Source organism: Elephas maximus, chromosome 16 (assembly GCF_024166365.1).
Source record: "Elephas maximus indicus isolate mEleMax1 chromosome 16, mEleMax1 primary haplotype, whole genome shotgun sequence".
Classification (NCBI taxonomy): Eukaryota; Metazoa; Chordata; class Mammalia; order Proboscidea; family Elephantidae; genus Elephas; species Elephas maximus.
The window spans coordinates 302,020-327,777 of record NC_064834.1 but is presented as its reverse complement, the minus strand read 5'-3'; the positions used below and the strand labels follow the sequence as shown (position 1 = coordinate 327,777).

At 45.1% G+C, this 25,758-nt stretch overlaps 1 protein-coding gene across 4 annotated transcripts in view; it reads right to left on the bottom strand.

Annotated features, from left to right (window-relative positions):
* Positions 1–2,049: 2,049 nt before the first annotated feature.
* Positions 2,050–25,758, bottom strand: part of ZNF488 (zinc finger protein 488) — a 28,813-nt gene continuing 5,104 nt past the window's right edge. For 2 of the 4 annotated variants that reach the window (XM_049854939.1, XM_049854938.1), the window contains exon 2: positions 2,050–6,962. In XM_049854939.1, coding sequence (XP_049710896.1) covers positions 5,864–6,958 — 1,095 coding nt within the window. In that variant the 5' untranslated portion in view covers positions 6,959–6,962 and the 3' untranslated portion in view covers positions 2,050–5,863. Of the gene's footprint in view, positions 6,963–8,933; positions 9,561–17,054; positions 17,205–18,207; positions 18,396–25,758 lie in introns of those variants that run through there. The other 2 variants (XM_049854936.1, XM_049854937.1) reach the window with 2 other exon arrangements.

The window sequence follows — 25,758 nt, the reverse complement described above, 5'->3', positions numbered from 1 at the left end:
TATCACTCTAAATGCAGAGAACCTGAAAGCATTTCCCTTGAGAACGGGAACCAGACAAGGATGCCCTTTATCACCGCTCTTATTCAACATCGTGCTGGAAGTCCTAGCCAGGGCAATTAGGCTACACAAAGAAATAAAACGTATCCGGATTGGCAAGGAGGAAGTAAAGTTATCACTATTTGCAGATGACATGATCTTATACACAGAAAACCCTAAGGAATCCTCCAGAAAACTACTGAAACTAATAGAAGAGTTTTGCAGAGTCTCAGGTTATAAAATAAACATACAAAAATCACTTGGATTCCTCTACATCAACAAAAAGAACACCGAAGAGGAAATAACCAAATCAATATCATTCACAGTAGCCCCCAAGAAGATAAAATACTTAGGAATAAATCTTACCAAGGATGTAAAAGACCTATACAAAGAAAACTACAAAGCTCTACTACAAGAAATTCAAAAGGACATGCTTAAGTGGAAAAACATACCCTGCTCATGGATAGGAAGACTTAACATAGTAAAAATGTCTATTCTACCAAAAGCCATCTATACCTATAACGCACTACCGATCCAAATTCCAATGTCATATTTTAAGGGGATAGAGAAACAAATCACCAATTTCATATGGAAGGCAAAGAAGCCCCGGATAAGCAAAGCATTACTGAAAAAGAAGAAGAAAGTGGGAGGCCTCACTCTACCTGATTTCAGAAGCTATTATACAGCCACAGTAGTCAAAACAGCCTGGTACTGGTACAAGAACAGGCACATAGACCAATGGAACAGAATGAGAACCCAGATATAAATCCATCCACGTATGAGCAGCTGATATTTGACAAAGGCCCAGTGTCAGTTAATTGGGGAAAAGATAGTCTTTTTAACAAATGGTGCTGGCATAACTGGATATCCATTTACAGAAAAATGAAACAGGACCCATACCTCACACCATGCACAAAAACTAACTCCAAGTGGATCAAAGACCTAAACATAAAGACTAAAACAATAAAGACCATGGAAGAAAAAATAGGGACAACCCTAGGAGCCCTAATGCAAGGCATAAACAGAATACAAAACATTACCAAAAATGATGAAGAGAAACCCGATAACTGGGAGCTCCTAAAAATCAAACACCTATGCTCATCTAAAGACTTCACCAAAAGAGTAAAAAGACCACCTACAGACTGGGAAAGAATTTTCAGCTATGACATCTCAGGCCAGCGCCTGATCTCTAAAATCTACATGATTGTGTCAAAACTCAACCACAAAAAGACAAACAACCCAATCAAGAAGTGGGCAAAGGATATGAACACACACTTCACTAAAGAAGATATTCAGGCAGCCAACAGATACATGAGAAAATGCTCTCGATCATTAGCCATTAAAAAACAATGCAAATTAAAACTACGATGAGATTCCATCTCACACCAACAAGGCTGGCATTAATCCAAAAAACACAAAATAATAAATGTTGGAGAGGCTGCGGAGAGATTGGAACTCTTATACACTGCTGGTGGGAATGTAAAATGGTACAACCACTTTGGAAATCTATCTGGCGTTATCTTAAACAGTTAGAAATAGAACTACCATACAACCCAGAAATCCCACTCCTAGGAATATACCCTAGAGATACAAGAGCCTTCATACAAACAGATACATGCACACCCATGTTTATTGCAGCTCTGTTTACAATAGCAAAAAGTTGGAAGCAACCAAGGTGTCCATCAAGGGATGAATGGTTAAATAAATTGTGGTATATTCACACAATGGAATACTACGCATCGATAAAGAACAGTGACAAATCTGTGAAACATTTCATAACATGGAGGAACCTGGAAGGCATTATGCTGAGCGAAATTAGTCAGAGGCAAAAGGACAAATATTGTATAAGACCACTATTATAAGATCTTGAGAAATAGTAAAAACTGAGAACACATACTTTTGTGGTTATGAGGGGGGGAGGGAGGGAGGGGGGGAGAGGGTTTTTTTATTGATTAATCAGTAGATAAGAACTGCTTTAGGTGAAGGGAAGGACAACACTGAATACATGGAAGGTCAGCTCAATTGGACTGGACCAAAAGCAAAGAAGTTTCCGGGATAAAATGAATGCTTCAAAGGTCAGCGGAGCAAGGGCGGGGGTCTGGGGACCATGGTTTGAGGGGACTTCTAAGTCAATTGGCAAAATAATTCTATTATGAAAACATTCTGCATCCCACTTTGAAATGTGGCGTCTGGGGTCTTAAATGCTAATAAGCGGCCATCTAAGATGCATCAATTGGTCTCAACCCACCTGGATCAAAGGAAAATGAAGAACACCAAGGTCACACGACAACTAAGAGCCCAAGAGACAGAAAGGGCCACATGAACCAGAAACCTACATCATCCTGAGACCAGAAGAACTAGTTGGTGCCCGGCCACAATCGATGACTGCCCTGACAGGGAGCACAACACAGAACTCCTGAGGGAGCAGGAGATCAGTGGGATGCAGACCCTAAATTCTCATAAAAAGACCATACTTAATGGTCTGAGACTAGAGGAATCCTAGCGGTCATGGTCCCCAGACCTTCTGTTGGCACATGACAGGAACCATCCCCGAAGACAACTCATCAGACATGAAAGGGACTGGTCAGTGGGTGGGAGAGAGATGCTGATGAAGAGTGAGCTAATTATATCAGGTGGACACTTGAGATTGTGTTGGCATCTCTTGTCTGGAGGGGGGATGGGAGGATAGAGAGAGAGGGAAGCTGGCAAAATTGTCACGAAAGGAGAGACTGAAAGGGATGACTCAATAGGGGGAGAGCAAATGGGAGTACGGAGTAAAATGTATGTAAACTTATATGTGACAGACTGATTGGATTTGTAAACGTTCACTTGAAGCTTAATAAAAGTTGTTAATAAAAAAAAAAAAAGGGCAGGTCTGGTGATCTACTTTTGAACATTGTCACGCACAGCTTTTCACACAGAAATTGACTCAAAAAGTATTTATGACAAGTCCACCATATGCCATGCACTGTTCGGACACACCAGGGGCAGGTGTGGTGCAGTGGTTAAGCACTCAGCTGCTTATTGAAAGCTCGGCAGTTTGAACCCTCCAGCCGCTCCACAGATGTGGCAGTCTGCTGCTGTAAAGATTACAGCCTTGGAGACGCCATAGGGTAGTTCTACTCTGTCCTGTAGGGTCACTATGAGTTGGAATCGACTCGACAGATAGTTTTTTGTTTTGGTTCTAGGCACTGGGGAGACACAGTAAGTAAAACAGAGATCCCTGCTGCCTAGGAGCTGACAGTCTGGTGGAAAGAGAAAGTAAATAAGAAAACAAACAGGTCCTTTTGGATAAGAAGGACTATGAGGGAAGCAGACTAGGTATATCCTTGGGAGAAATGGCTGGGGGGTACTGTAGGTGGGGATTTGGAATGATCCCTCTAGGGAGAGAGCATCTGAGAAGAGCTCAGGACCAAAGGAGGGTGGCCACATACGGAGCTGCTGGGGAAGGTGTTCCAGGCTGAGGGGACAGTAGGCTGAGGGGACAGCAGATGCTAAAACCCTGAGATGGAGAAGACCTTGAGTGTTGTCCTGAGAACATGGCAAGCCAGGAGTCAGAGCAGGGCCCAGGAGAAATGGAATTCCTAAAATGAAGTGCTTAGAGGGTGCTATATGTACGTTAGCAGTGGTGGTTGACCGTAAAAATGGAAGCGAAGCTGCTCTTACGGCAGAAGGCTGTTGTCAGGCCACGTGACATAATTTTTTTTTTTCAAGTACTTCCAATATTGCCTGGCAAATATGAAAAGTTCAGTAAGTGCTCACAATTACTGGTATTAGGTAGGGACCAGATCCTGAGGGAGGCAATGGCAGTTCAGTGGTAGAAGTCTCACCTCCCATATGGGAGACCAGTGTTCTACTCCTGGACAACGCACCTAATGCACGGCCACCACCCATCTGCCAGTGGAGGCTTGCATGTTGCTATGATGCTGAGCAGGTTTCAGTGGAGCCTTCAGACTAAGACGGACTAGGAAGAAAGAGCTGGTGATCTACTTCTGAAAATCAGCCAGTGAAAACTCTACAGATCACAGCAGTCTGATCCCCAACTGACCATGGGGATGTTGCAGGACTGGGCAGTGTTTCCTCCTGCTGTGCACTGGGGTCACCATGAGTCAGGCGCTAACTCAAAGGCAAACATCAACAGTTCCTGTGGTGTCCTGGAGGACCCGTTTTAGGATTGTAAACGGAAAGGGAAGCCGTGGGTGGTTAAATTGTGCCTTGGCAGTATCTGACTTGGATTTTTCGAAGATTATGCTGATTGCTGGGTGTAGATGGGTGTGTGGATGTGAGGCAGGGCAGGCCAAGAGAGGAGAGGGAGAGAACATGCTGTAGAAGCAGGACGAGTAGGAGATGCTGCCTTGGATAGGGTGGGATCCGTGCAGATGGAGAGAAGAGGTCAAACCTGACCTGGGGTGTGTTTGGGAGACATATGGGTTGTTAGGTGGCAGCTGTCTAAGATCACTCCTTCATCCACCAACTGCATCCTGCCTCCTCAACCATAGCACAGAGCTCTGGGGCTGGAATCTCAGTGGAGGACTGGAAACTGCCGGTCAGATGAACAAATCCTGAACGTCACTGGAAACCCATGCAGAATGACCTGCACTCACTCAAAAACTCCCAGCACCCTGCTTTCATGCAAGCCAGGCTGCATTACGTAAGAGTTTATGACCTGTGGTTTGCATTATCAGGGACAAGGTAAACTTGGATAGTTATGGATAGAAACTCAACAGGCAGTGGATAATAAATGGTACACAGAACTCTTTCAAACCTCACAATCTTTTAAACCTTAAGTTTTTGTATAAGCTCACTTCTTGAGCACTAAGAGAAGTGTGTATGTTTCATCCTATTTTTCTGTTTTCACACATTCAGAATGTGAAGACCCACAGACCAGGTGGCAGATTGAATTACTGGTCCCAATTCTTCACCCTCCCACCCCCAACCCGCCCCGGTGGTGGGATTATATATCTACTCTGTCACGGCTTCGGTGGGTGGCAGATGCTTTTTTCACCTATTAACTTTGGGTTTAGCCATGTGACTTGCATTGGCCAAGGGGGCGTTAGTGGAGGTGGCCCAGCAGAGGCTTGAGATGTGCTGGGAACATGCTCTGGGTAGCCCGTCAGTCTCAGAAGAGAATACGAACCTGAATCAAACCTGCAAGACCAGCTCTACACCAGCCAACCCAGAGACCCATGAAAAATAGATGTTTGTTGTTATTTGCCAGGGAGATTGTATGTTACCTAACAGTAGTTGACCAGTACTGACGTGATAATAAAGATCATTTACGCAATGCTCACGGTGTGTCAGGCACTATGCTGGCCATTTTACCTGGAGCCTCCTATATAACCCAGACTGACTACATATCTAAGACACAGGTGTTATCATCTCCATTTTACAGATGAAACTGGGGCTCAGAAGGTTAAAGCAACTTGTCCACAGTCATGGCTAATAGATGAAAGAATCAAGATTCAAATTCAGGTTTATCTCCAAAGCTCACGTTGTGCCTCAAACTTGTTTCTCTACGGAGCCAAAAGAATGGTAGCATGGCCCCACTCTTGAAGATGTTAGAAACACTCTATGTCTATTAGTTCTAATACCCTGGATTAGTAAAGTGAATCATCTTATTTCATGATTTTATTTCCTTCAAAGTGCACTGCACGACTTGGCTGTCTTTTTCAAATTGTGACTGAGCTGTTCATCTAGACATGCCAAAGAAGATGGCCCTGCCCACAACAGTGACCAGGCCTTTCAAAAGAAGACTCGATGCCATGCCTGCCTCATCACCAAACACAGGTGAATGCTGCACCTACAGGTGTGTCCCATGGCCACCTGTTTAACTGTGAGATGTCATGTGCCGGGAGAGATGGTGGCGCTCCTGGAAGTGCTCGTGGCAGACAGGGCATGCGAGGGCCTCTTCTCCCTGCTTCTTAGAATGCAAGTCAGGCCCTGCATGCTCCCTCTTGTGATGGGACCGCATGTGGAAGACCAGGTCAGATGTCAGGTGAAAGGAGAGGCTGCATTTTGCACACCAGTTCTGGGTGCACAAGCCCAGTTTGGTGAACGTGAGTGGCACGTGGGTCAATGAGGAAGCAGAGGAGAGGCAGGAGGGCATGGGTATCTGGGCCACCTTGTGCTTCAGCCACAGCGTGGAGCCACCCAGGAAAGCACTGGAGAGTAGAACATTCTGTGGCAACATCTGTAAGTTCCAGAAATCACCTATACAAAAGTTGGCATTTGAAAATTGACTCCAATGAGGCAGGTCTGCTGAGCTGATGATTCCTGACAGGTCTCCTGGGGAATCTGCAGATTGGTTGGCTGGGAAGACAGGGGGTGGCCCAGGCTTCTCTGCTGGACACTTGGTTGGTTTGCTGAAGGCGCTTCTCTGCCCGCCTCGGGCTCTGCTGGGCCACACAGAGACGACCGTGTTGCCCACTGGGCACGCGGGGACATCTTGGGTCAGCTGCTGGCAGCCAGGCTGGGCTGTGGGGTCATTATGCTCTCTCCTCTGGGCCTGATTGCCCCCCAGCCTCTCCTTAAGCTGCTGCGCCTCCATGAAGGCACTCTGCCTTTGCTTCTGGAGTGCTTCCCGGGGCAGCAGTTTTCCCAGTTGGAACTTGCCTGGGTCCGCCAACAGCACCAGTTCAGCACAGGCTGCCTCTCGGCCCCCACTGCCTGTGCCAGCCGCAGGGCCCAGGTGGTTGGTTTTCTCAAGCAGCACTGGCTTGCAGCCCTGGCCTGGCTCAGGTTCTCTCAGTCCCCACCTGATCTCAGCCAGAGGAGTTGGGGGAGACTCTTTTCCAGTAGCCTTCTGGATTATAGGTCCTTGGCCAGTGTAGCACGGTGGGTCACTCCACTGGCCGTTGGTCTTTAGGGCAGTTGGGCTCTGGAGGGTGGAACTGGGTAACTCCATGGGATGGCTGGACCACATGGCTCTGCAGAGAGAGGAAGCAACAGGCAGTAAGAATGACATGGTTCAGAAGCACATTGTGTCATGCTGCCTGTGGCTACCTTACCATGGCTCACCCCAGGCCTCTCTCTCTAGGGCCATATACTGACCAGGAACATGACCTCTGGGGACAGACAAAGGTTTGAGTTGCTAGTTGTGTGGCATTAGACAAGGCACTTGGTTTTCTGACTTTTGTTTGGTGCCTGCAAAACAGGAGTAATGACCATTGCTCCTCTGAGGTAAGTGAGTGCTTAGATGCCATTGGATTCTAGAGCCCAGGATCCCAGAGCAGCAGCTGAGGGTGAGGGTGGGTGTCTTATCTAGTACTGCTATAACAGAAATATCACAAGTGGATGGCTTTAACAATCAGAAATTTATTTTCTCACAGTTTATGAGGCTAGAAGTCCAAATTCAGAGTACCAGTTCTTAGGAGAAAGCTTTCTCTATTGGCTCTGGAGGAAGGTCCTTTTCTCTTCAGCTTCTGTCCTGGTTCCCCGGAGATCTCCATGTGTCTTGGCATCTGTCTTACCCCATCTCTGCTTGCTTGGCGCATTTAATCTCTTTTATATCTCAAAAGAGATTGACTCAAGACACACCCTAAACTGATCCTGTCTCATTAACATAACAAAGACAACCCATTTCCAAATGGGATTATAACCATAGGCATAGAGGTCAGGATTTACAACACATATTTTTGGAGGACACAGTTCAATCCCTAACAGTGGGGAAGGAGATCTCCCTGAAAAACACACGGAGCAGCAGCCTCAAGAGAAAGATACCAGGTCCAGACACACAGACAGCAAAGGTAGAAGTGGCTGCTTGTAAGCCATCAGGGAAGAGGTAACTGTGGTTCCATGGTAGAATTCTTGTGGGAGACCAGGGTTCGATGACAGGCTGATCACCTCATATGGAGCCACCATGCATCTGTCAGTGGAGGCTTGCATGGTGCTATGATGCTGAACGTGTTTCAGTGGCACTTTCAGACTGACAGACTAGGAAGAAAGGCCTGGGGATCTACATCCAAAAACCAGCTAATGAAAACCCTATGCAGTACAACAGTCCAATCCCACTGTGCATGGGGTCACCATGAGTCAGGGCTGACTCCACAGCTATCAACAACAAGTAATCAGGTTAAGGCTGTTTGCCAGGCTGAGAAAGAGAAAGGTTAGAAGGGAGTGAAGGGAGCCTGCTCAGGGAGAAGCAACTGGGCCTCTAGGACCCTTCCAGGCCTATCTGTCATAGCAGACTCCAGCACTTGGAAGCCGAGCATGATAAGCTCTATGGCCCCACCTGGGCTTAGGCCACCCTGGCGTAAGTGTGGCCAGGCACAGTTGGTAGTTACAGCACGAAGAAATCATAGTGTTTGGAGGACTGTTAACTTGTGCAGTTCCTTCTCCTCATGGTGCCCCTCTCTGCTCTAACTTCAACCCTTTACTCCTTGACTACTCAACCTGTCTCCCATCCCAGCAGCCCTCTACCTCATGTTCCCTTGGCTTTTGTTTTATCTCCTTCCGTTTTCTTAGAGTTTGGCTTCTTGGAAGAGTCATGTGTGCTCCATACCTCCACTCTCCCCCATCACACCCCAGTCCCAGGCGAAGAGTCCTACTGCTACCAAACCTGCTCTGGCTGAGACGGCCAACAAGATTGTCCAAACAGTGCCTGTGTTTCACCCTCATTCATCCTTGCCCAAGAGGCTTCTCGGAGTACCTGGCTGGTCCTTGTGTGCTGTTGCAGGACTTGCTGTGCACATGGACAGCCTTGTTCTCCATCAGACTATGAGTGCCGGATCCTCCTCAAAGCTTAGCTGGGACCCTACCTCCTCCCTGAACCTTCCCAACCCTCTCAGATATAGAGGATTTCTCCTCTCCCATGACACTGCTGTCCAGGTACCAACGTCCTGCATTTATCATGTGTGGTTAACTGGCAGCCTTTTTAGAGGCCCCACATATGGGTTTACCTCCAAGTCTGCAGCACTTTGTGAGGCCTGGAACAGCGTAGGTGCTCAGGAAACATTGGTGAATGAGTAGATGAGGTGACAAGAGACTGGTTTAACAACTGCTAGAAAGACGTCAATGCCATCCTCACGTTTGCATAGAGGGTACTACGGCCACGCAGTGTTCTTGTAGGACCCAAGGGCCTGTGGAACAGAGAGAGGCCAGGGAGCACCCTGTCTTTGAGGCTCCCCACTTTCCCTGCCATCCTGAACCTGAGGCCCTGCTGGTCCACAGCTCAGTGGAAGGGCATACTTACTTTTCTAACCCTGACAGAAGATCCAAAGGTTAGGCCCCACCAAAACTCTTTATCCCCTTCCCATCTCTTCATCTCCCCTTGGTCCTAGTTCCGTCCCCAGTGAAATCTATTCAGTCTTTTCTCATGGAAGAAACAACCCAGGGTCAGTGACAGAGAAAAATGTTGAATGGCCTATAGTGCTGAGAGCCACGTTGAGAGTAGGAGCCACTCAAGGAGTTCAGATACTGAAAGTGCTCTTCCTTCAGATGATGGGCTGACCACACTTTGATCACAGCTAAAAGGTAGATTGAGGGGGCTGGTCTGCTTGACAGGAGAATGAAAAAGGTCATTGGAGTTATTGTTTATAGTAGTGAAAAACAGCAAACAACCAAATGCCTAACTATGCGAGATGAAAAGCTATTCAGCCTTGGAAAGTGATGTTTACCTATGTTTATAATATCGAGGAGGGAAAAGGACAAAAAGACGATATATTTGGTGTAATCAATTCTGCACAACAAATGGAAAAAACCTTGAAAGTTAACATACAGAAACGGCAATGTTTCATTTCTCATTGATTCAGCATGCATTTATTTACTGAGTGCCTCCTCAGTGTTGAGGTGACAACAGTGACAAGGCAGTCCTGGGCTCTGCTCAGTAGGACACTGAGAGCGGACCTGTGCGTGTGGTGTTACCAACAGCCAAGTGCAGCATTTGAGAAAAGTCCTGAAAACTGAGGAGGGGCTGCCTAGGGGTCAAAAAGGTGGATTCTGCATAGCAGAAGGAGAAGCCAGTGTGCTTCTGTGGAGTGGGGAACATGAAAGAAGTTCAGGGAGCTGGGAGAAGTACAGGGCTGCTGGAGGGAGTGGGCCAGGGGGTGAGGACACAGGGTCAGGGAGGCAACCTGATTGTTCTTATAGTTAAAAAATTAAACCATGAATTTTTTAAAACTGTGCAATAGCAATCTGCGGTGAATAATTTTACATGGGTTTCACCACATCTTTGATGGGGCCCATGTGAAATTGCTCACTACAGATGATCTGGTAAGCACTGTGCTTACCTTGCCTACTGGATTATCTACCCCTGAACCACACTGTCATTTATCAAATCTCTGTGACCCAGCAGAATGTGAATAAAGCTTGCCTCCTAACACCATGACAAATGGCATTCTTTAAAAAAAAACAAACTATGCAATAGCATGAAAAAAGATTATACATTGTTAGATACAAGCATGTGTTATTAAGCAAAATAGCAAAACTATCTGACCAAACAAACAAACCAAATACACGGAAGGAAATATACTAAAACAGAAACACTATGATAATATTAGTATGATGGAATTTAGGATGATTTTTTTTCTTTTTCTATTTTAAAATTATGCTGGTTTTATTTTAAAGTTTTGTTTTTCTTAAATCAGTAATCAGTTTTAAAGGGAGGCAGTGCCAGGGTTCACTAGATCAACTCAGTCTCTTCCCTACTTGGTCTGGCTTGGAATTCTATAATAGTATTTTTTTTTTTCAATTGCGCTTTAAGTGAAAATTTACAAATCAAGTCTCTCACACAAAAATTTATATACATCTTGCTATGTACTCTTAGTTGCTCTCCCCCTGAGGCAGCACACTCCTCCTCTCCACCCTGTATTCCTCGTGTCCATTCAGCCAGCTCCCTTCCCCCTCTGCTTCTCCTCTCCTCTCCAGACAGGAGCTGCCCACATACTCTTATGTGTCTACTTGATCCAAATAGCTCACTCCTCACCAGTATCATTTTCTATCTTATAGTCCAGTCCAATCCCTGCCTGAAGAGTTGACTTTGGGAACGGTTCCTGTCTAGGGCTAACAGTGGGTCTGGGCCCCATGACCTCCGAGGTCCTTCTAGACTCAGTCAGACCATTAACTCTGGTCTTTTTACGAGAATTTGAGGTATACATCCCAGTGTTCTCCTGCTTCATCAGGGATTCTCTGTTGTGTTCCCTGTCACAGTCCTCACCGGTTGTAGCCGGGCACCATCTAGTACTTCTGGTCTCAGGCTGATGTAGTCTCTGATTTATGTGGCACTGTCTCTTGAACTCATAATTACCTTGTGTCTTTGGTGTTCTTCATTATCCTTTGCTCCAGGTAGGTTGAGACCAATTTATGCACCTTAGATGGCCCCTTATTAGCATATAAGACCCCAGACGCCACTCACCAAAGTGGGATGCAGAATGCTTTCTTAACACATTTTGTTATGCCAGTTAACTTAGATGTCCCCTGAAACCATGGTCCTCAGACCCCCACCCCTGCTACTCTGGCCTTCGAAGCGTTCAGTTGTATTCAGGAAACTTCTTTGCTTTTGGTTTAGTCCAGTTGTGCTGACCTGTGCTGTATTGCATGTGATCTTTCCGCTTACCTAAAACAGTTCTTGTCTACTATCTATTTAGTGAATACCACTCTCCCTCCCTCCCCACCGTTGTAACCAACAAAGAATATTTTCTTCTCTGTTTAAACTATTTGAGTTGTTATAATAGTGGTCTCATACAATATTTGTCCTTTTGCAACTAATTTCACTTAGCATAATGCCTTCCAAATTCCTCCATGTTATGCGATGTTTCACGGATTCATTATTGTTCTTTATCATTGCATAATATTCCATTATGTGAATATACCACCCAGAAAAACCAAACCCAGTGCTGTCGAGTCGGTTCTGACTCATAGCGACTCTATAGGACAGGGTAGAACTGCCCCGTAGAGTTTCCAAGGAGCGCCTGGCGGATCTGAACTGCCAACCTTTTGGTTAGCAGCCATAGCACTTAACCACTATGCCACCAGGGTTTCTGTGAATATACCATAATTTATTTATCCATTCGTCCCTTGAGGGGCACCTTGGTTGCTTCCATCTTTTTGCTATTGTAAACAGTGCTGCAATGAACATGAGTGTGCATATATGTTTGTGTAAAGGCTCCTAGTTCTCTAGGATATACTTCAAGGAGTGGGATTGCTCGATCATATGGTAGCTCTATTTCTAGCTTTTTAAGGAAGCACCAAATCAATTTCCAAAGTGGCTGTACCATTTTATATTCCCACCAGTAGTGTGTAAGTGTTTCAGTCTCTCCACAACCTCTCCAACATTTAATTTTTTGTGTTTTTTGGATTAATGCCAGCCTTGTTCAGAAGAGATGGTATTTCATTGCCCTTTTGATTTGCATTTCTCTAATGGCTAATGATCATGAGCATTTCCTCATGTCTGTTAGCTACCTGAATGTCTTCTTTGGTGAAGTGTCTGTTCATATCCTTTGCCCATTTTTTAATTGGGTTATTTGCCTTTTTGTTGTTGAGTTTTTGCAGTATCATGTAGATTTTACAGATCAGATGCTGATCGGAAATGTCATAGCTAAAAACTTTTTCCCAGTCTGAAGGTAATCATTTTACTCTTTTGGTGACATCTTTGGTATGTGCATAGATGTTTGATTTTTAGGAGCTCTCAGTTATCTAGTTTCTTTTCTGGTGTTTGTGCATTGTTAGTAATGTTTTGTATACTGTTTGTGCCATGTATTAGGGTTCCTAGCATTGTCCCTATTTTTTCTTCCATGATCTTTATCATTTTAGATGTTGTATTTAGGTCTTTGATCCATTTTGAGTTAGTTTTTGTGCATGGCGTGAGGTATGGGTCTTGTTTCAGTTTTTTCCAGATGAGTATTCAGTTATGTCAGCACCATTTGTTAAAGAGATTGTCTTTTCCCCATTTAACTGACTTTGGGCCTTTGTCAAATAGCAGCAGCTCATATGTGGATGGATTTGATGTCTGGATTCTCAGTTCTGCTCCACTGGTCTATGTATCTGTTGCTGTACCAGTACCAGGCTGTTTTGACTACCATGGCAGTATAATAGGTTCTAAAATAAGGTAGCGTGAGGCCTCCCACATTGTTAATTCTTTTTCAGTAAAGCTTTACTTATCCGGGGCCTCTTTCCCTTCCATATGAAGTTGGTGATTTGTTTCTCCAACTCATTAAAAAATGTCATTGGAATTTGGATCAGAATTGCATTGTATCTATAGATCACTTTTGGCAGAATAGACATTTTTACAATGTTGAGTCTTCCTACCCACGGGCAAGGTGTATTTTTCCGGTTACGTATGTATGTCTCTTTTGGTTTCTCGCAGTAGTGTTCTGTAGTTTTCATTGTATAGGTCTTTTACATCTCTGATTCACTTTATACCTAAGTATTTTATCTTCCTGGGGGTTACTCTAAATGCTGTTGATTTGCTGATTTCCTCTTCTATGTTCCCTTCATTGGTGTAGAGGAATCCAACTGATACATGTACGTTTATCTTGTATCCTGATACTCTGCTGAACTCTTCTATTAGCTTCAGTAGTTTTCTTGAGGATTCTTTAGGGTTTTCTGTGTATAAGATCATGTCATCTGCAAATAGAGGTATTTTTACTTCTTCCTTACCAATCCGGATGCCCTTTATTTCTTTATCTAGCCTAATTGCTCTGGCTAGTACCTCCAGCACAATGTTGGATAAGTGTGGTGATAAAGGGCATTTTTGTCTGGTTCCCATTCTCAGGGGGAATGCTTTCAGATGCTCTTCATTTAGGATGATGTTGGCTGTTGGCTTTGTATAAATGCCCTTTATTATGTTGAGGAATTTTCCTTCTGTTCCTATGTTGCTAAGAGTTTTTATCATGAATGGGTGTTGAACTTTCTCAAATGCCTTTTCTGCATTAATTGATAAGATCATGTGGTTTTTGTCTGTTTTATTTATATGATGGATTACATTGATTGTTTTTCTAATGTTGAATCATCCCTGCATACCTGGTATGAATCCCACTTCGTCATGGTGAATTGTTTTTTTGATATGTTGTGGAATTTTATCGGCTACTGTTTTGTTGAGGATTTTTGCATCTAAGTTCATGAAGGATATAGATGTATAATTTTCTTTTTTTGTGGTGTATTTACCTGGTTTTGGTATCAGAGATACGCTGGCTTCATAGGATGAGTTTCGGAGTTGTCCATCCTTTTCCATGCTCTGAAATACCTTTAGTAGTAGTGGTGTTAACTCTTCTCTGAAAGTTTGGTAGAATTCTCCAGTGAAGCTGTCAGGGCCAGGGCTTTTTTTGGGGGGGGTGAGGGGTGGGGTTTAATTATCTTTTCAATCTCTTCTTTTGTTCTGGGTTTATTTAGTTGTTCTACCTCTGTTTGTATTAGTTTAGGTAGGTAGTGTGTTTCTAGAAATTCATCCATTTCTTCTAGGCTTTCGAATCTGTTAAGAGTACAATTTTTCATAGTAATCTGATGATTTTTGTAATTTCCGTTGGGTCTGTTGTAATATTGCCCATCTCATTACTTATTCAGGGTATTTCCTTCCTCTCCTGCTTTTCTTTTATCAGTTTGGCCAATGGTTTATCAATTTTGTTAATTTTTTCAAAGAACCAGCTTTTGGTCTTGTTAACTCTTTCAAGTATTTTTCTGCCCCTATTTCATTTAATTCTGCTCTAAGAGTCAGAATCGACTTGACAGCACTGGGTTAAGGTTTTTAAGTTAATTTTTATTGTTTGGTTTCTTTTGTTTTCTTTCTGTTTGTTCAAGTTGTACGGATAATTCTTTGGTTTTGGCCTTTTTTTCTTTTTGTATGTGTGCATTTATTGCTAAAACTGACCTCTGAGCACTGCTTTTGCTCTGTCCTGAAGGTTCTGGTAAGATGTGTGTTCATTCTCATTTGATTCTGTAAGTTTCTTTATTCCATCCTTAATTTCTTCTATAACCAAATCGCTTTTGGGCAGGGTGCTGCTCAGTTTCCAAGTGTTTGATTCCTTTTACCTGCTTTCTGTGTTATTGATTTCTGTTTTTATGGCTTTGTGGTCAGGGATGATGCTTTGTAATATTTTGATGTTTTAGACTCTGTTAGGGCTTGCTTTATAACCTAATATGTGGTGTATTCTAGAGAATGTTCCATGTGCATTGGAAAAGAAAGTTTATTTCACTGCTGTTGGATGGAGTGTTCTGTATATGTCTATGAGATCAAGTTGTTTAATTGTGGCATTTAGCTCTTCCGTGTCTTTATCGAGCTTCTTTCTGGATGTTCGGTCCTTCACTGAAAGTCGTATGTTGAAGTCTCCTACTATTACTGTGGAGCTGCCTATCTCACTTTTCAATGCTGTTGGAGTTTATGTATCTTGAAGCCCTGTCATTAGGTGCCTATTTAATATGGTTATACCCTCCTGGTTTATTGTCCCTTTAATCATTATATAGTGTCCTTCTTTATCCTTTGTAGCGTATTTAACTTTAAAGTCTATTTTGTCAGAAATTAGTCACTCCTGGTCTTTTTTGATTGTTGTTTGCTTGATTTTTTTTTCATCCTTTGAGTTTTAGTTTGTTTGTGTCTTTAAGTCTAAGGTGTGTCTCTTGTAGGCAGCATATAGACGGATTGTGTTTTTTATCCATTCTGCAACTCTCCATCTCTTTATTGGTACATTTAGTTCATTTACATTCAACTAATTATGGATAGGTATGAGTTTAGTTCTGTCATTTTGATGTCTTTTTGTGTGTGTTGTTGACAGCTTCTTTTTTCACTTTTTTTGTGCCGAGTAGTTTTTCTTTATATATTGTCTTTTCCCCCTTTTCTTTGTTGTTGATTTTTTTTTTTTTTTTTGCTGAGTCTTTATGTTTTTCTTGTATTTTATTTTGATGTGTAAGATTGTTAGTGTCCTTTGTGGTTACCTTAATATTTACGCCTATTTTTCCAAGTTTAAACCTAACTTTTATTTCTTTATATCACCTTGACCTCCTCTCCATAGGAAAGATCTATGACTACATTTCTTTGTCCCTCTTTATTGATTTAATGTTTTCCATAATGACATCGCTGTTTCCCTGCTTTGAGCATTTTTTTATCTTGATATATTTTTGTGATTTCCCTGTCTGGGTTGATATCTAGTTGTTCTGTCCTGTGTTCTAGTCTTGGGTTGATATTATTGTCTAACCAGAGAATTCCCTTTAGTGTTGTAGTTTTGGTTTGGTTTTCACAAATTCCCTAAATTTCTGTTTATCTGGAAATGTCCTAATTTTGTCTTTTATCTGACAGTTTTACTGGATAGATATATGATTCTTGGCAAGCATTTTTTTCCTCCAGTGCTTTATGTAAGTCGTCCCATTGCCTTCTTGCCTACATGGTTTCTACCGAGTAGTCCAAGCTTATTTTTACTGACTCTCCTTTGTAGGTGACTTTTCGTTTATCCTGAGCTGCTCTTAAAATTTTCCCTTTATCTTTGGTTTTGGGAAGTTTGATTATAATACGTTTTGTTGACTTTCTTTTGAGGTCTACCTTACGTGGCGTTCTACGAACATCTTGGATAGATACTTGTTTCTCTCTTATTATACCAGGGAAGTTTTCTGCCAACGAATCTTCAACAATTCGCTCCGTATTTTCTGTTCTCCCTCCCTTTCTGGTACTCCAATCTCTCCTAGGTTATTTCTCTTGATAGACTCCCACATGGCAAAGTGGTTTCAAACATCAAAAAACTGCCTCTACCACACAGCTGGAACAGCTGAAGTCAGATCTCAAGCCCGTATACCGTTAAGAGTCTGCCATCAATGGCCTCAGCTTCTGAAATGGGCCCACACAGATCCATGCAGGGGTGAAAGGTATTCAAAGTCTGCAGACTGTTTGTGCCGGGACAGGAGCCGCTTCTGTCCTGAGCTCCCCAGCTTAGGGGAGCTGGCAGATTATCTTTTCCCCCAATTGTTAATTTATTCCTTCTCCAAGGCCAGGAGAATGGCTTAGGATGTGCAGCAGGACCTATCTCAGGCCCAGGGAAATTGACAGCCACTGAAGCCTGCTTGGGGGTCAGGGACATGGTAAAATCGACATAAGTACTTACATTTTGCCGTGAGCGCTGTTCTCCTCCGATTCTGGAGGGGTGAGTAGAGTGTGCGGCTCATTGTTTCTCCGTGAGGAAACCGCATCCTGAACGCTACCGCCAGCCCCGCTGCCGTCACGCCAGGGGATTGTGCCTGAGGGGCGCTGGTTCCTGCGGAGTCAGGTCCGGAAACTCCTCGTGGCTTCTGAACTATCTCTCCCTCCCCTTGCCACTCAGTCTGATTTCCTAGCCTTGCCTTTGATGTTCAGGGCTCCTAGCTTGTTATATATATATAATTGTTTCACTTGTTTTTTCAGGTCTTTGTTGTAAGAGGGATCACCAGAAGCATCTGACTATGCCGCCATCTTGGCCCCGCCTCCTGTAATAGTGGTGCAGCAGTTAAGCACTTGGCTGCTGAAAGGCTGGTGCTTCGAACCTACCCAGCTACCCAATTACTCCATGGGAGAAAGGCCTGGAGATCTGCTACCATAAAGATTACAGACTAGAAAACCCTATGGGGCAGTTCTTCTCTTTCACAAGGGGTCACTGTGAGTTGAAATCAGTCTGATGACACATAACAAGAACATTCTCATAGCTCAGTGAAACTGTTTTGATTTCAGGGGATGCTACTTTCCCATCTGCTCTGGGAAATAATCATTAGGTAAATTTTCCTCTCGTCATCATTACCACCCCTTGGGAAAGAGACATTCTATCCCCACTCCCCAGAGTGGACTGTTGTAGCTGGAATCTCTGGGGAGCCAAGAGGTCTGAAAGCCAGTCCAGGGCCCTTCCTGCTGGCTGTACAGTGGGCTGGGGGCTTGTTGTTAGCTTCTGGGTCCATCTCACACTACCTGGAGAGACCTACTCCCAAGCCTGGCTGGGGTTTGAACAAGCATCCCCATGAGCTCCACAGGCAAAAGGAGAGCTTTAGACTACAGGGTCGGGGGGAATGTTCAAGCTCTCAGAATAGCTCAGCTTTTGAACAATGTGTGGTTCATTTGATTCGTTCATTCAGTATACATGCCTAAAGCACCTATTATGTGCCAGGCTCCAGTTTACATAAGACTGGTGGTTAACACACTGAGAGAATTCCAAGTTGTTCAAGATGGTGGGAGAGTAGGGTGAGGTGGGAGGTGAATGGGAGCCAAGCTCCAGCGTGTCCTAGAGGCCTTACTTGGAATTTAGAGCAGGAAGTCTGACACATGAATGCCAGTCCTGGTGCATGCCAGATGAAATATCCAAGGTAGGCTCGATCAGAAACAGCAGCCCCAGACTTGCCAAGGATTGGATGCAGACGAACATGGCGATGAAATGCTGCAGGCACAGATCCTTAGGCTCCTGGCCAACACCATAGCTGGCCATGCTCAATGGAGTAACATGTGACCAGGCCTTTGTTGGAAGCTCAGGGCTCCTTTGCTTTCTAAGCATGGGAAAGCTGGAGCTCTGGGCCAAGCACAGGTTAAGAAAAATATTGAGAAAAAAGAGAAACTACATAAAGATGCCTAGCCCCAAACCTTTCCCCACCTGTACCATGGCCCTCAAATTCCTCCAGGGATCCCTAGCCACAAAAATACTAGAAAAAGCTGGCTCAGAAAATTCTTGAAAATTTACCAATTGGCTCTCACAAGCCACCATGAGCTGGGTCCAGCCCAGAAAACCTTTATAACTCACAGGATGCTGGGGAGAGAGAAGAGACCATTTGAGGGACATAGTTCTATGGTTGTGTCCCCTCAGCCTTCCCACAGAGTGAGCTTTATATGTGCCACAATGACAGGTTCTGCTGATTGGTTCAATCCGCAACTATTCCTGACTCCTCACTTGGCTCTCCTGCAATGTAGACATGATATTCATTCATTTATTCAATAATTAGCTATCTCTGCTAGTCCTGGAGGCAGAATGGTGAAAATTACAGAGCTCCTACTTCCTCAAAAACTCACAGTAAGGAAAGAAAATGCCTAGTTATAACAGGGCTGACAAAAGCACTGCATTAGAGGTGCAGGGGAAACACTGCAAGGTCAGGGATGGGGAACCACTGACCATGCAGTGCCAGGGGGGCTGAGGAATGCCCCACTGAGGAAGTGACATTAATTCTGGGTTTTGATGGCTGAATTGGGGCTCACCAAGCCAGACGGTGAAAATGTATAGGCAAAGTCGTAGCAGAAAAGAAGGGTTGGGCATGCTCTAGCCATAAGGAGAAGGTCAAGGGACAGGAGCCCAGCAAGACATAGAAGCCCCCTAATGCTAACATCCTATTCACTCTAAGCCAGACCTGGCCCAATTGTGAAATCCAGCTCCGCTAGATGGTAGGGAAGAAAAAGGGGTGAGGGTCAGAGTCAGGGCTGAAGAGTTGCACAGCTCCTTCTACTGAAGAACACCAACTCCTTGACATCTGTCATGGATTGAATTGTGGTATTTCTGTTATAGCAGCACCAGATGACTACGACAACAGCCAATAACGCTCATGTCCTCATGCTACCCTATAGATAACTTCCCTGGTAACTTTTCCTTGTGTGCAGACTTCCAGGGGACCCTCAGAAAGCTGATTATGAAGTTAAACTTATCTGCAGCAAACACCAAGAGGGTTACCAAGCCAAGCTCAGGGCATAGAAACCAGCATGGGCTGACTGCCCTGGCCACAGAGCCTGTAGCCCTGATATCCTGCTAGACTCGCAGACTCTGGAGAAGGAGACCCCTGGGGACATCATGGGCATGGTAAGCAGCAGCTTCTTGGAAGCTGGACTGAGGGGCCCCTTTTTGCCCCAGATTCATAAACCAGCCAATGGACAGAAGGATTATGTGATCACTATGACAACAGAGGAGTCCTTGGGTGGCACAAACAGTTAAGTACGTCATTACTAGCTGAAGGGTTGGCAGTTCAAACCCACGGAGTCATCTTGGAAGATAGGTCTGCAGATCTGCTTCTGAAAGGTCACAGCCCTGAAAACTCTGCAGTAATTCCCCTCTGCGCACACAGGGTCGTCATGGGTCAGAATTGACTCAATGGCAACTAACAACAAGTGACAATAGTACAGTTCTTGTGCGCAGCAAAAGGTTAACGCACTCCGCTGCTAACTGAAAGGTTGGAGGTTCAAGTTCAACCCAGAGGCACCTCAGAAGAAAGGCCTGGTGATCTACTTCTGAAAAATAAGCCATTGAAAACCCTACGGAGCACAGTTCTACTGACACAGTTGGGGTCGCCAGGAGTCAGAATCGACTCCAAAGCAGCTGGTAATGGTATGACATTAAAGCAGACATCAGATTGCTTTGTTCTGTTTGATGCTACCCAGAATCTTTCCTAATTAAACCCAGTTTCAGTTGGGGAAATTACACGTTTGTTCCCACTACTGGGACTCTCCAAAGCAACTCAGTCCCTGTCTTTTTCAAGCTTAGTTCTCCAGTCCTCCCATTGACACCATCATCTAGATTTTCCTCTCCTGGCCCTCCGGTATCATTTCTAATTAATTCTTCTTGGCTTAAGCTGGCAAGAGCCGGCCTTCGTTGTTTGCATCCACAGAACGCTAACTGCTATAGATGCAATCAACACATGGCGGCTCTAAGCTCTCTTCCATTTCCACCTCCTGGTCTTCAATGCGGAAGAACAGCCGCAGCCTGCCAGGCAACCCCCTTGGACCTGCTGCCCTGGATGGCCTGCCAGAACTCCTGCTGTACCTGCCGGCCCCCTGCAGCAGTTTGCTTATTAACAGAGCCCACACTGCTTTCTTGTGCCACCAGTTCTGACTTGGTGGACAGTGTAATGAGTCTGCACCCTAATTCGGGGCAGCTTTCTTTCCTTGCTGGTAGGCACACTAATGTTTCTCCCCAATCCTCAAGCATTAGGACTCTTTAGGCACCTGGGCACAGAAGCTCTGGCAGGCATGGAGTGATAAAAGCTGGAGCAACAAACACCCTGACAGGTAGGTGGGGGCTGAGCCTAACCCCTGCCCCTGCTCCCACATCTGGGCTGCAGCCACCTCTTCACCAAGCCCTGCCCCCAAAGTGAGTCTCCTAACTCCACTTGCCAAAAGTATTCGTTCTTGACTAGCCTTGCACATTAATCCACTTGCTTCTCCTCTGCTTGCCTGTTAAATATTTGTTAGCTGGGTGCTTGTGCCACATAGGTGGAACTGACTTGAGGTGCGCGTAGTGTGGAAGAGAAGACCTAAAAAATCACAGGTGAGGGAAGTGCACGAGTGACAGGGCACTGAGGAGGAGAAGAAAAGAGGAGCAGGTGGGTGAAGAGGAGGAAAAGTAGAAGAAAGAGGAGGAAGATGAGGGAAGAGGAAGACTAGGAGGAAAGCAGCGGGAGGACGAAGAGGAGGAAACATATGCCAGCTCTACCCTTCAGGCCCCTTCCATGGGACCCTTGGGCCTCTGTTTCCTTTGTCATACCATACTGTGTGCTGCCAGGAAGATCAGAGTCACTCCTAACATCTTTGCCACACAATTCTTCAAAGGGGCTGTCACCGGTATCAGAGGTAACAATGTTAACCTATGCTTCCTGCAGAGGTCAAGGCAGCAACAAAGGTCACTGAGTTCCTCGGAGCAAACCATTTGTCCTCAGTCTACCATCTGTCAAACAGGGGTTGGGTTAAATCACTGCTGGTGTCCTGAGCTACCGGTGTATGATTTCACTGGGAAGGATTCAACTCTGCCCCTGCTGTCCTTCTGGCCTCACTGGCCTCCTGTGTCACCCTCTCCAGATTACCCCATGGGCTGCCATCAAAGCAGCTCAGGCAGCCTTTACCCACCACTGCTGCACAGGCCACTGACACCAGAACTGTCCAGGGGCACCAGAGCCAGAGATGAGGTAGCCCTCTTCTCTGAACTAAAAACTGGGGCATGTGGTCTACAGTAGGATGGAATGCTTACTATCAGGGTGTTTCAAAATATTAAAATAAAGTCTCTGTTCACTGAACACTCCCTGCATGCCAGATGCTTGATACACCTAATTTCATTTAATTGTCACAACTACATGAAGTAAGTTGCCTGTCTCAACCCAAGTGCATTTATTTGATGTTGATCCTGGGAAACTCAACTTCATGTGCACCCTCAACGGGCAAACAGTACTGCATTTATCTCTAACCCATCAAATGCCATCTTGCCAAACTCACCATAGCACTCTGGTTTTCTGAGACCATTATGGGTCTAGATCGTGCCAACTTCAGATACCCCATTCAGCTTCATAAAATGTTGTAATCTAGTCAATACTCCATAAAGGTTGTCATCCAAATCATAATAAGAATAATAATGAGAAGGAGGAAAAGGAGAACACAAAGGTATTGAACTGGCCAGGGACCTCTGGCACATCACCAGGTCTGAGGGTCATCACTATCATTCATCAGCACTACTTGAGGTAAGGCAAGTGCCTAGTGAGCCCCTGCCAGCTCCTCTCCTAAGGATGTACAGACCTTGTGTAAGGACGTACAGACCTTCCCTTTATCTAACATCTTGCCCAGTGTCAACCTCAGACTTCAGCCTGTGAGCTTCTTTCTTTGAAAATAAGGCCCCATCCATCTCCAAGCTTCATTCCCCTCTCCTGAGCTCTCAGCTGACACTGCAGATATGTGACCTCAATTTTGGGGCCACTCCATGCCCTGGCAAGTGACTTCTTGGGTCAGGAAAGGTGATCACATACACAGCAGCTCTGCTCCTCCTTTCCTACGTGGACCCACCAGGCTGTTTTCATCTGGAGGACAGTTCTCTGCCAGATGTTCCACAGGCCACAGACCTGCTCCTTCCTTCTTCTCACTACAAAGGCACCAGCTGGCCTAAGCAATGGATGGGACTATGCATTCTTTGCCCTCCTCGCTTTGAATATAGCATTAAAGATCTTGTTCTCCTCTACTCTCCTCAATAGTCTCAGTTCACTACATCAGCCTGAGACCAGAAGAACTAGATGGTGCCTGGCTACAACCAATGACTGCCCTGACAGGGAACACGACAGAGAATCTCTGATGGAGCAGGAGAACAGTGGGATGCAGACTTCAAATTCTTGTAAAAAGGCCAGACTTAATGGCCTGACTGAGACTAGACGGACCCCAGAGTTCATGGTCCCCGCGCTTTCTGTTAGCCCAAGACAGGAACCATTCCCAAAGACAACTCTTCAGACAGGGATTGGATTGAACTATAGGATAGAAAATGATACTGGTGAGGAGTGAGCTTTTCGGATCAAGTAGACACCTGAGACTACGTGGGCAGCTCCTGTCTGGAGGGGAGATGAGAAGGCAGAGGGGGACAGAAGCTGGCTGAATGGACATGGAGAATACAGGGTGGAGAGAAGGAGTGTGCTGTCTCATTAGGGGGAGAGCAACTAGGAGTATATAGCAAAGTGTATATAAATTTTTGTATGAGAGACTGACTTGATTTGTAAACTTTTACTTAAAGCACACACACACAAAAAAAGTCTCAGTTCATTCTGGGCTCTCATCCCCTGACACTATTGACTGGTTCTCATTGCTCGAGCATTGTGTGTTTCCTGAGAATGGGCTCCTCTTGTCATTCCTGGCTCTTTTTGAGCTGAGCTCTGCCAGACACCACAGAGACATCTTTCAATATCACCCCACGGTCTTCTTATTTGAAAAGACCTGATTTAATTCTGAGGCTCTCCAACTATTTTCTGAGCTCTTAGACCATGGGATCATGAGTGATGATTTTTGAAACTTTCTAAAGCTGAGCCCCTACCCAAGTCAACAGGGTGTCTGAACTTACCCAGTCTTTCCTTCCACAGGTGATACTTGTCCCTAAGGCTCCCTACTCTAGAGAGTCACCAACCAGGGTTCTTCTATTGATGAACACAGCAACTCCTGCATTCTGGGAGATGAAGTGTCAGCTCAAATCCCCCCACTGCATTAAAAGCTTATGTTTCCTTGTTTGTGGCCCACTCCCTGGGCTCTGGCTACAGACTACTGATCATTCCTTCATCTGGAAGCCAAGTTTTCCCATAGTACACTTCTGTTCACACCATAACCCAGGTCCCCCAGGTAACCATCAAGCTTTACATCCACTTAGTAGTTAAGTGCATGGGCTCTAGGGTCAGATGCCTGGATTCAAATTCAGCTTTGCTGTTACTCATTGTGTGGCTTCAGGCAAGCTGCTTATCCTTTCCATGCCTCCATTTGCTCATCTGTAAAACAGGATCCCCACGTTTTACAACTTCACTAGACTGTTGTAAAGATTAATAAATTCACATATCTGAAGTGTTCAAGAGCATGGCTCAATAAATGTTTTTTTTTTAAAAAACAAAAGCTAACCAAATCAGTTGCCATCAAATTGATTCCAACTCATGGCAACCACATGTGTACCAGAGTACACCTGGGCTCCACAGGGTTTTCGATGGCTGATTTTTCAGAAGTAGATCACTAGGCCTTTCTTCTAAGGTGTCTCTGGGTGGACTTGAACCTCCAGCCTTTCAGTTAGCAGCCAAGCACTTTTAACTCTTTGTGCCATTCAGGGACACCAATAAATGTTATGTAGTATCGGAATCGACTTGACGGCAATGTGTTTTTTTTTTTGGTATCAATTTCATTATCACACTTACTGCAAAGGGTTAGTGCCAATCACATGCCTGCCTTCCTCCTATCTGTGCACTTTCAGGAACCACCAGAACCTGGCACACAATAGCTTAATGACCAATGGCCCGGACATTTTCCTTCTTCCCCCTCCATTTACAGAGGAAAGAACTCTTGGCAAACAACTGGAGGGGTTCAGTTTCCTGAAATGTCTGAAGGCACTTCCCACTGCAAGTCAATTGGTCAGGCTTCCACTGTCCTTAGCCATGGCCCAGAAACCAAATCTTATTTGGTGATACCATCTACATGGCCAGCCAGTCCCTTACTGTGTTTGCCTTTGTCTTCAGCTAAAACAAATAAGAGCATAAAAGATCGCCTGTGCTCCCAATCCGTTGGTTTCCCTAGTTTCTAGAGATGATTCCCTTTTGAAAGATTCCAAAAAATAATCATCTGTTGAATTCTTCTGCATATGGACTGTGAGGCCCTGGGCTAAGAAGGGGAAAACACATGTTTTCTAGGCATACAACTGGTCCTGGCATGCTGAGAAAATTAAACACTGAAGACCTGTTCAAACCTCCCTGGAGGCTGGCTGGTGGGACCCTGGGGCTGGGGAAGAGGAGAGCTTTCCACCCAGCCACCACAGGCTCCACATCCAGCTATGCCTGCACCCCGCCAGCAAAAAAGCCAAGTGCAGAATTCTCAGGACACCCCCAGGCCTGTAGTTAGATTGGCTGAGTCCCAGTACAACTCAGCCACATGTGCCCACATAAACCAAAAAACCAAACCCACTGCCATCAAGTCGATTCCAACTCACAGCGACACTAATAAGACAGAGTAGAACTGCCCCACAGAGTTTGCAAGGAGTGCCTGGTGGATTCGAACTGCCGACCTCTTGGTTAGCAGCCGTAGTACTTAACCACTACGCCACCAGGGTTTCCAAGGCAGATGCAATTCCATCACCCACTCAGAAGCCTCAGAGGCTGCAGAAGCAGAGCCAGTGGAAGCAGACGGACAAGCCAGGGCTTCAAAGAGGCCCTGCCCTGTGGATCTGCAGAGTCAACGCTGGCCAGGACCCTAGAACGAGGAGCATTCTACCAAACGCCTGGGACCGGAAGCCTGATGCTGCTATCAGTTGCCTACCTGCAGCAACATGGACATAACGGGGCTGAATTAGGTCCAATAACTCAGGTTCCAGGGGACAAATGGATTTCGGAATT